Here is a 15,008-nt window from a genome sequence, read left to right on the forward strand (position 1 = left end):
TAAATCCACCGCCAGTCCCTCACCCCTCATGATGCGTCACGCCACCATATATGGCCGTCAGTCCATCACGCCTCGTGACATGCTCCATATATGGCCGTATCCATATATGGAGATCACGACACTGACCTCATCAAACCCTATACACTCAAGACACGCTCCATATATGGCCAGTACAGAATTAATTCTATATGTTGATCCGACCCCCATGCGAAAGCGCCAGCACTCGCCCAGCAGTCTGCTCTGCCGTCACCCACGCGGATGCGTGCATGCATGCGACCATGATGACCATCTTCATGGTATTACCAGTAATACGCCTTAAAGGCGACCGCTAGGGCTGAGACAGTCTACCGGAATAATATCAAGAATGGGTGAAATGAATTCAGAATTAATAATGAATATCAATTCAACTCTCCATTTGGCTGGGAATGTCCCTGGCAGTCTGTCACATGTTTCCATTAACTATGTTGTCAACGGTTGGCCAGACAACCAACTAAACTATAGCCAATCACATCTCGACGCGTCTATCCGGGCCATGGGATCCTGTTGCGTCCGTCGACTCTGTTGCTGTCCGGGTCCTCCCTCCCCGCCACTTCCATCCAATATATACCGGAGGCGAGGATCTGTTATTCTGTTTTGAGAATTGAGAATACTACTAGCCTATACACACGACGACATGCACGGAACAATTGTGTGACAACACTGACGATGCAACGACGGAAACGGACGGCAACAACGACTCGGGTTTCTTTGGTAGTAGTAGCCCAATCAGACACTTGTTTGTATATGCACGGACACGGTGAAAGAAAGAAGCGAGAGGAGTGATCACTCAGAGTGTGTATGAGAGAGTGAGTGGGTGTGTGAGTGTGTGGAGTGGACCTGTGGGTGAGAGAGAGAGAGAGAGAGAGCCATGAAGAAACTAAGCCCCGCGAAGCAGCAACAGCATCCTCCGCCGCCAGTCGCGGTGGAGGATGTCCCCGCGTCGCCGCCAGACAGCCAGCTGGTCAGCGTGCAACAACTCAATGAGCTGCTGATCAACGGCAGCGGTTTCTACAGCCTGCCGACGCAGCACTTCAACGAGGTCTTCCCCAGGATCTACATCGGCAACGCGTAAGTAATAAAGTATACAGTTACAGTCCCTGCCTGCATCGTGCATGGTGGTCAGGTGGTGATGATGATGATGATGATGGCCACTTAATTGCCACTTCCATCAATGGACACACACACACACACACACACACACACGCACGCACACACGCACGCACGCACGCACGCACACACACACACACACACACACACACACACACACGTGTCATGTCACATGTCAGATATAGAAGAAGCGTGATGACTTATGACCTTTTAGTATAGCCTAGGACTATTTGATTTTATGATAATTATTTTTAATAATTGAATCATTGTATCATAGTGTGCCATCCCATCTCTAGCACGAATCAGACGTGCCTGCTGTAAACACATAGGTATTCTTTCAACCTATCAGCAGGTAAGGTAGCCACGACAGTGGAGCATGAGGCAAAACAATGATTTGATTACAATAAGAAATACAACTACTTGACACAAAGATCACGTTTGCCTCAATGAACCCTCACCCAATTATTTTTTCCTTTTCTTTCATTCGTTTTGTTCTTTTCTTTACGTCCGCCTATCGCTGCCATCTAATCGTGATTTAATCATTATCCAGCCGTTCTTTCTCTGATCGCTACTCAGTAGGTGGTAGGCCCACTCGCAAATATTGGCGAATTGGAGAAGACGGCCGGATGTCTTCGCATAAGATACGATCAATTAAACATAATTGAATGAACGCAATATCTTTTCGGATTCCTGCATTGAATCCTGTAGCGAATTGGCCTGTAGCGCGGCTAAAAATAGAACATTCTCTGTTTGACACCTTTGGCGACGCAGGGCGAGTGGCGACCTTAGAGTATGGCGACACACAATAGCCTGACATTCAGCCTCATTTTGGTTAACACGTATGACATAATGCCCTTCAACACAGACTCTCACTCACCACTTCATTATTATTATAATAATAGCTTACATATTAGTAATTGCCGAGATTTAACATGCATCCCACGTGAGTTTTATGGAACACATTTTGGCATGTTTTCTCGTTTGTCACGATGTGAGATTTAAGGGAGTGGGAGTGGTGGCTTGGGTTGAACAGGATTCAAACAGCTAGGTGTTGTTAGCCTACTTCATGCATTTTCAAATGAAATAACTATTTATTATTTATTTCATGTAAACTTTATTTAACCTGGGGAAAAATCATATTGCTATGAAATCCATTTTGCAAGTGAGTCTAGCCATATCAACTTTTAAATGTAGACTTTGTAGTAGTGTGCGTCCTCTGATTGCCTTAATTGGCTGTGGCTCAGCCACAATAAACATACAAATATACTCCAAAGAATACAAAGACCTGCCATTCATGTAGCAGCAATAAAAACTGAACTTGAGCTATGGACGCTATGGACCAGAGCTATGTCTGAGGAAACTTTACAATTCTCCCTGCATCATGAACCCAATATCAACACAGGCTAATTAATCATACTTATGCAGAGTGCAGCCCTGAGTCTGACACTTGAACCCAAGCTATTCTGCGGATAACACACAGCGAAATATTGCAGATCTACAAGCTCACAACGCATATCCACACACTGACCTTGTAGATCTCTAAATATATTGACCATGAATATATTTAGTATTGAGCAAAAACAGGAGAGGGGGCCTAGTATAGGGTTCAAGTGGTTAATATCTATGGTATAGGCTATTATATACACATACGTAGCCTATAGGCCAAACCATAAATCCATGGTAGGCTGTGTAATGAAGTCTGCTCTAAGGGAATTTACAGCTTACTATTCCAGGAAGGCCAGTACCTGGTATTGCTGGTCCAGTTGCAGAATGTGTGAGAAGAATGCAGTGCATGTATGCAGAAATATTGTATCCTCACAAAGCCCTGTTTGAGTCTGTCTATAGTGTCTACCTGTTTGCTATAGGCTATGGTGAATTCAGGTAAAGTGAAACACTTTTTGGTACATGCTCCAGTAGACTGGGGTAAAAAAGTGACCAAAGAAAGTTATGTTGGAATTAAATTGGAATACACCATTCGTTTTAGAAGCTATACGCATGCACCTTCAAACATAATATGAACCCATATCTCAGGCATTGTGTTCAGGACGGTTATTTGAAATAGCTTTTTAGTGTGCAAAAAGTAATAGGATCTATTCGTTTGTTTTTTTAATCATAGGCAATGTAGTGCAATTACAACACAATAATGTGCAAGTGGGTGCCCCGGTGACTCACCGATCAGGAGTTCTTACAACATAAATAAGGCTTTAGTCCTTCTTGCAGTTAACATGGACTCAACTCTGCAAGGCTCTTTGCTGCATGTCATCACTTACTCAAACTTAGCTATTTGAAGTTTATATTTTCATTTAGTTTCAGTCATTTGAAAGGAATGAAAGCCATTTACCACATGCTGTCACGCCCCGCTCCTCTGCCTTTGAATTTGAGCATTGACTTAGGTCCAAACCACTCGACTAATATTTGGCTTGATCTTAATGGTTATGTGGTTGATTTATGTTCTGTATTTGCTGTATAAGTCAAGAAAGGAAGTTGTTGTTACTATTCTTGCCTTTGTACTTGTTTACTAATACTGCAGTCCTTCAGACTTATTCTGTTATTCTCTGTATGTTCAGTTTTTTGCCTTGTCTTCCTGTTCTGTTTGGTTTTCTGTTACTCTGTTGGTTTTGTGTATCTTATTTTGTAGTATGGTCCCTAGTGTTTCCTGTCTGCCTAGTTACTGTTCCCTACCTTGTCTCACCTACCTTGTGATGTGTCAGTGTTTTCACCTGTGTCCTCTTAGTCCTGTTAGCCTATCCTGTGTTTGATTGTATTTTGAGTTCACCTGTGTCTAGTTAGTCTTTGTCTATTTATATACCCCAGTTTGTTCAGTTCCTTGTCAGATCGTCATTTCATGTCAGCGTGTGTACTGTGTCCTTATTTCTCCTGCCCTATTTTATGGGAAGTTTAAGTTATAGTTTAATAAATATCCTGAACTTTGAATCCTGCCTTTTGGTTGTACTGCTTTTGGGTCCTCTGAACGCACCCTGACACATGCACTCTATCATCCCTATTCTGGGCATTTCATAATAGGCGGACATCCGGTAAAAAAAATAGGCGCTGGCGAACATAACAATAGGCACTGGTGAACATAACAATATAAGACCACCTGACACCTGTACCTTGGTCGAAGTGGTTGATAATGATATGAGCGGTTCGGAGAGGGAAACCTCGCTGAGACTACATGGTCGGCATTCTGGCAAGTTCCTTACTGCTTCAGCAGGTCTTTCTGCCGGAGGCCTGGGGACAATCCACCCATGATTGCCTTCATCTGTCTCTGTTATTTTAATAATAATATCTCAAATTTATTTTATGAGCTCTAATGCCGTGTTGTAAGGTTTCCAACCGAACACCTCTAATTCACTCCATTATATAACCATACAATGCAAGAACAAATCCATGATGCAACTGAGAAAAGTACTGTGTCCATCCAATACATCACTACTCCACTCACTGCCAAGACAGTGCTGGAAGGGGGCAGGACAGAATGCAAGCACATTAGCTCAGTGGTACAACAAAATCTATTTGAATACACCAGCCCCTCTGTCTCAAAACAGAGTGTTGGAAACCTTGTCCTGGTAATGGTATACACATGAAGCAGAAGACTTAAAGACTGCTGCCTGCATGCTGGTTTTCAAAATGCGTAATGTCAAAAATATAACATCAACATCTTTTGAAGTTTATGACTTCAAGATTGCCTGTATAAATCCTCATACTCAAATCTGAGTTGGGAACGTAATTGGAGATGCCAGTAGCAGACTGGACTCGAATCACTCGAAAGAGTAATTGCTAATAAAATATGGCTAGTTGCAGCCCTATACATGGGGGAGCGATTTGCAGCTGTCCCATCTATTGGCCTCTCTTGCCCATTCTTTTCTTAAAAACACCAGTGTGGCTGCCGCTGTGATAAATGACAGATTCCAGAGTATCGTGGATGCCAAGTGACTTCAGAAGTGATCAAGGAAAGATTGCCATGACGTTTGGTGAACCAGGCGATGTCTTCGGCTATCTGAGTTACAGATAACACTTAATACGGAAACAGTCTTCCTTAAACCCATCACTGTCTTGTTGTCTTGTGGAATTAGGCTTAATGATCCTTACCTTACCTGCCCTCTGTTTTCTTCTGTAATCCAAAGAAAATCAAATTGGGATAGATTTAACCTTAAATTGTGAGCAGACATTATTTTGGCTCAGGAAATGCATTTAAATCATTCCGCGGTATACTGGCCTCATCGGATCCTAAATTCATTTAACGCAACGTTTCCTGCAGTTCTGCTGAGAAATTCCTGCAAAATTAATATTTAATTGTATTTATGAATTTCAATTGGATACATATACATAAGATGATAAGCCCGATGTTGGCCCCGGCAAAATAAATGGTAATACTGCTGGGATTTACTAACTGTGGAGATCCTTCCGCAGTGAGGTTGCTCGTATGTGATATTAAGTGCACAGTTTGCCGAATGGTCAGGTCACTGATATGATCTTTGAGTTGTATAGTAGCCATACATTGTCTATAGCTGTATCTGTGAGGGTGCTCTTGGCTACGCAGTACGCACTACACACTGAGTTGACCATTAATCAAAGCACAACATATTTTATTTTCATTTACCTGGTTGTTTGAAGCATTTCCCAAGTGTGAATGTGTGTCTTCTTTAAGAGAAGAGCGGCAGAGACTGAGGTGGTAATGATTGATAATTAACCTATAGGGTCGAGGCTTTGACCACGGTCTGGTCCAGAGAGGCGGGTCACTGATTATCTATGCTGCCTCAGCCTTGACTATTATGGCAAGCAACATAATAAAACTGTCCATGTATGAAATTCATAACAACAAACTATGTCTACAGTATGTTGCAAAAGCTGTTTTTGAAGCTTCAGGCGGCAAGTCCCTGGAGAAGGAAACATCACCACCCTTTACCGCTTAGAACTGAATATTGATGGATGGGGTCGTGACTGAGTCATGTGCTGAGATGCTTTTATTTCAGCTCACTGTAGGCTTTATGGAAGCACTCTTTCGTGGTTCCATTCGCTTACTGTACTTAGTACTTCCTGTCATTAGGCAGGGCTTATTCATCCAGTCAAATTGAACAGTAGTGTTTCGCTTAGCTGGGCAGACTGGGGCCTGTAGTCCCAGTGTCCAGGAATAGAACATAATCTTTCAGTCGCACACAAGTGTAGCGTTTTGGCACGGCAAAGTGTTTTCTCCTCAGGTGTATCGTCCTTTGTTTCCCCTGTGATCTGACTTTCTTCTGTGGAGTTGTGATCTCTATTGTTGTCTTTTAGGGTTCACTGTTGATGACTGTTGGAGAGAACAGATCTTATTATGCATTTGTCTCTCTGTCTTCAGTTCTTTCCAGCAGAAATGTTCTTTCTTTCAGTATTTCTCTCTTTCTCTCCACCCCTGCGTTACTGCGTTGGCCACCCCTTATCAACTGTCATCTATTCAACAATAAAACAATGACATTAAATAATTGTGAGAAATCGATAATCGATAATTTTTATAAACAAATCGATAAATTCCTATTTTGGACAGAGTTACCACAATAACTCTGTCCAAAATAGGAATTTATCGATTCATCCCCGGGGGGTCCCCGTAACGTCCAGATCCAGACCCCCAGGAGCACGCCCAAGGGGCCGGGCCGGTTCCGGTGAGCTGCCCTGCATCCGAACGGTTGAGAAATGACAGTGTTACCATGTGGGGGCCCCCAGGGTGTCCCTCTACTGTACTGTACTGTCACACCCGCAATCATCATATATACAGTTAATGTGTGTGTGGCACTGTGTGCTAGGCTGCGCAACAGTTACACTTGGTGGTGAAAACCAACCAAACGCTATTTTCGCGCTCGGACGGACACAGCCAGGGACACATATAACTCTGCATAGGAGTGGTTGCACCACTCAAAAACAGAAAATAGTTAAGATAGCCGATTTACTTACTGTACATTTCTTTTTAAATAAATGTATAGATTTTATAGAATTTATAGAATAATCTAAGAAGATTCATGGAAGCACATCAGCACGTCCTATCACATTGGTGTATACACATACACACTGAGCAAGTTAAACCACATCATTATACTAAATATGTACAGACATAAAGTATTTTGCCAACCTTGCCAAGTCCTGAATCACGTCCAAAATCATTTGTAAACAGAAGGGGGAAAGTGCTGCCTGTGTATAAAGTTGCAGTTGTTGGGTTTGAGGAACACTTGCTACTTAATAACTGCTTAATAATGAATGTCTTGGGACTGCGAGGAGGCAGGAACAGGCCAGGTGCAGAGAGCTAGAGAGGCATTGGTTGCTGCATACAGTACTGCATGTACTGTAGTAACTGTACTGTAGCCTGTGTGCTGTAAATAAATATGCAAACATCTGCTACTGTATGTACTGTACATATGCTCCAAAAGAGGGCTGGGCAATTATGTAATTTCTTACATATGGACATGATTCTTTTTTTAACAATCAACTAAATCTATTAGTCTTTTAGTTTAGTTTATTTCGCACAATAAAAACAGTACAAAAAGGTAACATCAATAAAAGAAGTGTGTGCAGGTGAGAAAAGAAACCCAGGGAGGGCTTATAAGTGGTTCTCACCAAAGTTAATATACAATTTAAACAAATAGTAATATACAAATATTAAGACAAAGTAATCAAACATAGGTATGGAAAATAACAAAAACAAAAACAAGAAATACATTATTTACACTTGTGAAGTGTGTGTGTGTGCCTGTGTGTGCGTGCGTGCGTGCGTGTTTGCGCTACATTATGTTAAATTGGAGAGGGTAACTTCAAGAGGCTGGCCCTCAATCTATGTTTAAAGTTACAGAGTGAAGATGCGGAGTTGGCAATAAGTATGTGTGAAAGTCTGAACCACTTATCCCTGTATTATACTTTGTTGTACAATGGTGGCTTAACAGAATCTGTGAAAATGTCACATCGCAACGTGTTGTGAACTTGTGATCTTGTAGATCTGCTATTTTCTTTAAAAAAAATGATAATTGTTAGGTTATCGTTATTGTAACAAATATAACTCAATTTAGCAGACTTCTCACAGCACAGAGAGGAGACACATTACTGAGTAGGAAGGAGGGAAGGAGCTGTGCGTGTGTGCACGTGTGTGTGTGTGCACGTGCGTGTGTGCGTACTGCGTAGCTGATCCAAGATCTCATGGAGCTGCATCTCTCCATCACCTCCTGAAGGAGCTCGGGGCCCTGCAGCTGACATGGAGACAGATGGGCTGCCTCGCCTCCTCCCTCCAGCAGCCATAAAGCAAAGCGGAGGGCAAAGTTGGTCTTTATTAGTCTTGCGGAGCATGCCAGATGACCTCCAGAAGTCCACAGGGACCCATCCAGGGTCACCTAATCTTGACTCTCCTGCTTGATATAGACCTGAGAGTGTACCGGGAATTATGTAACCAAAGCACTCTGAGCTGTCGGTGTCAACCGTGAGCATTATTATTTGAAGACGTATGGGCGTCTATTGATATAGATTCACGTATGAGGATTGTGAGCATCATGAAAGATTAGCGATGTGTGCCGTCTGCGCACTGCCCAGTGACTTAATTTCACTATCGGTTAAAATATCATCTTTGTATGCGATTAAATGACGTCGACGAAGTCTAAAAAATAAGGAAATAAATAATAATAGCCAAAAACATCATTAGAAGAAATCGAGTGCTCCTCCATTCATCCCGTACTTTGCGTTGATCTTCCCATCTGCAGGTTCGTGGCGCAGAATGTAATGCGTCTGCAGAAGCTCGGCGTGACGCACATCCTCAACGTGGCGGAGGGCAACGGCTTCATGCACGTCAACACCAGCGCGGAGTTCTACACCGGCACGGGCATCACGTACCACGGCATCAAGGCCAACGACACGCAGAAGTTCAACCTCAGTGACTACTTCGACGAGGGGGGCGACTTCATTGACAAGGCTCTGGCAGACAAAAATGGCAAAGGTGAATGTGCAGGTTCTCAGCCTTTTTCCTGGATCAGGGTCCACTTGAAAATGTTCACGGCCCACCCATCTGACCGACCACTTCAGGTCACATGGGTGGTACGTGTGCATATTTGAAGTGGTAGTAGAATGTTTATTTTAATGATCAATCAATAGATTGTGTTCCAGCTTGGATCAATGGAACTAATGTACCGGTAGTATACTTTAAGTTACTATTTATCGGTATCACAGTGAAAACCTTTTTTTTTACATTAATTATTTTAATAATTATATTATTATATTATATTATCATTTACATCGTATTGTTTTGCTAATTATTTGGTGGTCCACTTGTGCAGCGCAAGTGGGCCCCATCATCACAGGTGTCTTTCAAGGGCAGAATAACTGCTTCTTGGGGCTGGCCGCTGGAGACAGGAAGAGTAGAGCTGTTTGTAGTCTGCAACAGTTAATCAATTAATTTGGAAAAACAATATTATTTTTGATTCAGTCATGTTTTGTGGAAAGTTTACCGTGTATAAACACAAACATCAGTTATATCCAATTATACTATACAACCTAGTGCACAAAATCATAAAGAATTGCCCTCTCATGAAATAGAAGGACAGTATCAGTCACCAGAACCAGAGATGTGTGTGTTTTCAATGCAAACGTTTACTGTATGCTGTGGTCTCCATGGACTATATCTTCCGTCAACTTGTGACAGAATGTGTGGCCTGTATGAAATGTGACAGATCTGCCTGGGAGCTGAGCCCAGAAATCTCTATCGCTATATCTTTATGCAAATTGTACATGCTCTCTACTTTTATCGTGAGTTGTATTAGGCTGCTTTTGTTGTTGCTTGAGTCTAAGTTAGCAGGAGTTAATGTCCTAGGATTGTTAAGCTTGCATAAGAATGTAGTATAAACATGAAGGTGAACGGGGTCTATACAAAATTTGAAGCCATTCAAAGAGAAGATCAAAAGAACCTGATGTCTTGTGTCACAACACAAGCTTCACAGCACTTTGTTCCCACCAGTTGTGACACGAAACTGAGACAGATTCTCTTCGTGTTGCTCGTCTTCAAAAGACAGGCATAAAAAGAGCACCAGACTCCTTCAGGGCAGAAGATGTACAGGGAGCTTTAGAGGTACAAGCCTTTGGATTTAACAAAGGGAAAGACAGTTCTGAATATCGTCACTGAAACGATATTCTCTCCATATTTAAACTATTTATGTTTTTTCGTAAAATGAACGACCCACATCATCATACAAGAGTGTCACACAAAAGCAGTGAAATTTGCATATCTACAAGCTTCACTTTTCCACCTGAAGGCGCCGATATGACAAACGTGTCTCAGGCTATATGTGACACACTCCTGAGCCCTGACACACATTCTGTTATGAGATCACGTCCCAGTTGAGTCAAGACAATTTCACCAGTGTTGAACCATACCTAAATAAATCCAGCATGTTTCTGGGCTAGTGTGAGGTAAACAGGTCCTAACGGTGGTGTGCAGACAACATCATGTGCTGGTGACGTGTTGAGGTTGATTTCTGGCTCATGACAGTTAACACACATGGGCAACATATATCAATCTGGCCCACAAATCCTCAAATTTAAACAAAAGGACCCCCACCCCCCTGAATCTAAAATATAAGATGGGTGCAGATCTTGGTGGTAGTAGCAAATATTCAAACGAGAATTTAATGTTTTTGAGGTAAATTATTATGAATTATTTCTTACCATTTGTAGTACATACCTTTTACATCTGTAATATACTCTTAAAAGTGTATACTGTATTGAAGTAGATTGTCTTGTGTCTGTAATATTCTCATTGTAACAAAAAAAACAAGTCTGTCTTGTTTACCAAATCTTCAGTTTCAACCTAAGTCAGGACATTCAATTGTCCAATTGTCCTAAACCTTTAGCAAAAGTCACTATCTTCACCATTTATTTTGTCACCTTCAGCTGTCACAATGTCCTTACCCCCCCCCCCCCCCCCCCCCCCAAAATATAATGTAATGATAGTAAAATTGCATGAATCAAAGTGTTTTCAATCACTTTCAACCCTAAGTGTTCCTGTTTTGGGTACGTCATACTCATAAGCAAAGACACCTTCCAGAGATTGAGAAAATTGCTGATCTACAAGCTTGCAGAAAGGTGGTTCAAGTGCTAATTTTGACGCACCAAGGTCTACACTAGGGACACGTTTAATTGGTGTCCTGAGCCCTGTGTTTTATGGTGATGGATTTAATGTCCTCTGACAATTATAAGGCATCTTAATTCCCAGGCGATTTGGCAGAGGCACCCCAACGCCCACGGTAAATCAGTGGCGATGTGGCTACAGTAACGACATTGAGAGGAGAGGAAACAACTTGAGCAGAATTAAAAACCGATGACGAAAAACTTAGCATCCCAGGGGACAAATACTGCAGAGTGCAGACATCACATTTCAATATTTTGGATGTGCCTGCCAGAATATCGAGTTAAACACCTGCAGAGGCCAAGCTATTCATAGTCACATGTGACTATGAATAGCTTTCCCTGCATGCGTTCTGACAATCTAGCAGGTAGTTCCAAATGGCAAGGTGCATTCCTCCTGAGGCGTGGGCTATATTCCATAAAGAATGTTTGAGTTTGGCAAGCACACACACACGCAGTCCCCAGGAAGACTTTGACTTTGAAGTACTAGTCCGACTCCTTACCCGTTTGAATATATGAACACCAAATTATGTACAGTGTGTGGGTAATAGGTATTGCGATTTAATACATCATATTATTGATACATGTATTGTGAGGTCTACTCACACACACACACACACACAGTCCACCGTCCCTATCGTTGCCATAGAGAGAGAATTGTTATTTGTGCCGCACGGCTTTCAGCATGACAATGCTTGAAATAATGTAATTTCAGACCCGTAGTGAGATAGCAAATTAGGCGACGTTGAGCTCATTTGAGTCAGTAAAGACGCTAAAACACTTTGATTAAAAGCTGATATTGGTGTGTTTTTGTCCAATCAGGATTTCCACACTGGGCATTCCTATGGCCAGATAAGAGATAAGAGAATCATACATCTATCTACAAGCTATGAATAGATCTACAAGGTGTAGGCTTGTAGATCTGTCATACTCATACAGTACCAGTAAGATGCCCTGAGGGCCCTTGCTGGGTCGGGGGAGCGCTGGCGCTTTGGCATGGGGTGGGGGGGGGGGATCAGATCAACATATGGAATGAATTCTGCACTGGCCAACTATTGCTAATATTAGATTTTGTCCATCTGGCCCGGGCCTAATATTGACGCACAGTACTGTATGTGTCTGACTGTGTGTCCTCCAGGGAAGGTGTACGTGCACTGCAGGGAAGGATACAGCCGCTCTCCCACCATGGTGGTGGCGTACCTCATGCAGCGCCACAGGATGCACGCCCGCGCGGCGGTGGCCACCGTGAGGCACAAGCGGGAGATCGGCCCCAACGACGGCTTCCTGCGTCAGCTGTGCGAGCTCCACGACAAGCTGGCCAAGGAGGGCAAGCTGAACGTACATGTAGAGGTGGGCAAGCTAAAGACCAAATAAGCCAAGGAGAGACACGGATGCACACACACACACACACACACACACACACTGTACAGTACGTGTACAAAAATTGAATACATGCACAACCTGCCAACCACACAAGTGGACACCACGGGTCCATTGTTTTGTATTTTTGCAGTATGGTCTCATCTATCTAACTCTACCTGCTCCTTAACGCAGGGTCAGAGTGTGACCTCAGTACTCAATCGCCATTCCCTTTTCTGACTCCATTCCACATGGGCATCTCTTCAGACACGCCACCACTGGTACCCCAAGCACTACAAATTACTGTCGATGTCATTCTTCTTGACCTGAGCTTCTTAAGAAGCCATCTGCAGGTCGAACCAGACAGGTTCTGTGCTCCGCTGTACGCGTGCAGCAAGTCCAAAGCGGTGGCACAGAACAGTAGATTATATAGCACAATCATTCCATAGTTTTCCCACTGCCGGGGAATGTTTTATGAAGCGACAAAGTTGTCACGATGCTAGCAGAAGTGGTCCTGAACCGCGTGAAATAATGGAGATACTATATGCTTGTGTAGTAAATGTTGAAAGACTTACAGACAAGCTGAGGTTCACTTGATATGAGACATCAAAGAATCAATCAAGAAGTAAAGCAAAGGATATGGCATCATACAAGAGGTAGTGACAAAACAAAACATCCTGTAAAAACGATTTGTTAGAGAAAAAAGTTCAAACATTCCATGAAAACAGAAAAGATGGCTGCCAGAGTTCATTCCATGAAAACAGAAAAGATGGCTGCCAGAGTTCATTCCATGAAAACAGAAAAGATGGCTGCCAGTTTTGGTTGCCCTCTTGACTTTCAGATGTTTTTTATTTATTTTTGATTTTTTAACTTAAAACGTCCAATATATGTGGCCAGAAACAGAGTGTGCAAGACTCGTACACATTCGCTAGCATTTAAATAAACAAACTCTATGCAGAATCTTCCGTCGCCACTCTTGACTCTGCCACCTGGTGTTAGCCGTGTAATGCACCGGTAGGGATTGGACATCGGACCACTTTCTGTATCAAGAAAGGCACACTAGCCATGCCACAGTTATCTACTGCCAAATCCATGACACAGCCATACAGTGAATATCCAGTATCACCATTCAAACACACACACACACACACACACACACACACACACACACACACACACACACACACACACACACACACACACACACACACACAAAACACCCTTCCACTTGCCTTGCTCTCAAGTGTATGGACTGCAATCACATACGATGCCTGGCTTAATCACTAGGTCAAACCACAAGGCCTTTTGTTTGTCTGTATATTAGTACATTGCAATATATGTCAATACTCCCATCCGCTCAGTAGAATGTAATCTGCTAATGCTTTTTTCCCCTCAATATCACGGCTGTTACTTGTAGACATAAGGTAACAATTAACAATATGTTTCTGTAAACTATAACTATAGTTATAGTTCAGTCTAGTTACTAGACTGTACAGATTACACCATACACAGAGTTCAAGTTCACTTCTTACTAGAGGTGCTCCCCTTGGGCATTTGTTCTCGTCCCACTCGAGAGTGGGAACCACTGGTCTAGTCTACAGTAGCTTTGATCACTGTTCCGCGGTGGACTAGTATAGAGTTTGGGATGAACAACGGAAAAAGAGAAAGAAATGAGAACAACAAAGATTAACTGATAGAGAGGGAGACGGGAGAAGACGAGCGGAACAGAGGGGGAGGGAGAGAGAGCGAAAGAGAAAGAGAGGCGACTACCGTCGTCACTTCAATTTGCACAACGGCGAGTGCTGCTAGTGGTGTGTCCACTCGGTGTCCCCACTACGTCAAATCGCATAGCAGTCACATTCAGAAGCATGAGGCTCTCCCACTATACTAGTAGGGGAAATGAAATGCTAGCTTAATCTAGGTTGGTCCATGTCATTATTTAACAGCACTATGTATTCCTCCTTTGATCTCTATAGCTATATACATTAATATACACATGTATATAATATACATATAATTATGTGTTGACATATATGAATGTATGAGCAATGTATTTATAATGCGTAGCTATCGTTGGTACATGTATTAGTCCTTATATATTCACTATGTTTGTATATGTCTATATGATATATGTTATCATATAATAACCAAATTGTCATGGCTCTCCTGTGTGAACACGCCCGTGCCCTTTTATGTGTCACACTGAGTTAATTTACATGTACCGTAATTCCGCTATACAATATTAATTTTGCAATAGCATTGCACTATTATCTTGAATGATATTGCAATGTTTTCCAATGCTATTCAGGATGAGTGGAATTTTGCCTGGATTGGGTGTTGTGTCAGTATCGTCTGTAATGCCTCAAAACACATTAATC

General features: G+C 42.5%; 1 protein-coding gene across 1 annotated transcript; it reads left to right on the forward strand.

Annotated features, from left to right (window-relative positions):
• The first annotated feature begins 652 nt into the window (after nt 1-652).
• Nucleotides 653-12,666, forward strand: dusp3a (dual specificity phosphatase 3a). The gene is made up of 3 exons (XM_080788982.1): nt 653-1,107; nt 8,859-9,091; nt 12,410-12,666. The coding sequence occupies exons 1-3, from the start codon at nt 908-910 to the stop codon at nt 12,643-12,645; spliced, it is 669 nt and encodes a 222-aa protein (XP_080645108.1). The 5' UTR covers nt 653-907; the 3' UTR covers nt 12,646-12,666.
• The last annotated feature ends 2,342 nt before the right edge of the window (nt 12,667-15,008 follow it).

Source organism: Protomyctophum bolini, assembly GCF_963924005.1.
Source record: "Protomyctophum bolini genome assembly, chromosome: 18".
NCBI lineage: Eukaryota > Metazoa > Chordata > Actinopteri > Myctophiformes > Myctophidae > Protomyctophum > Protomyctophum bolini.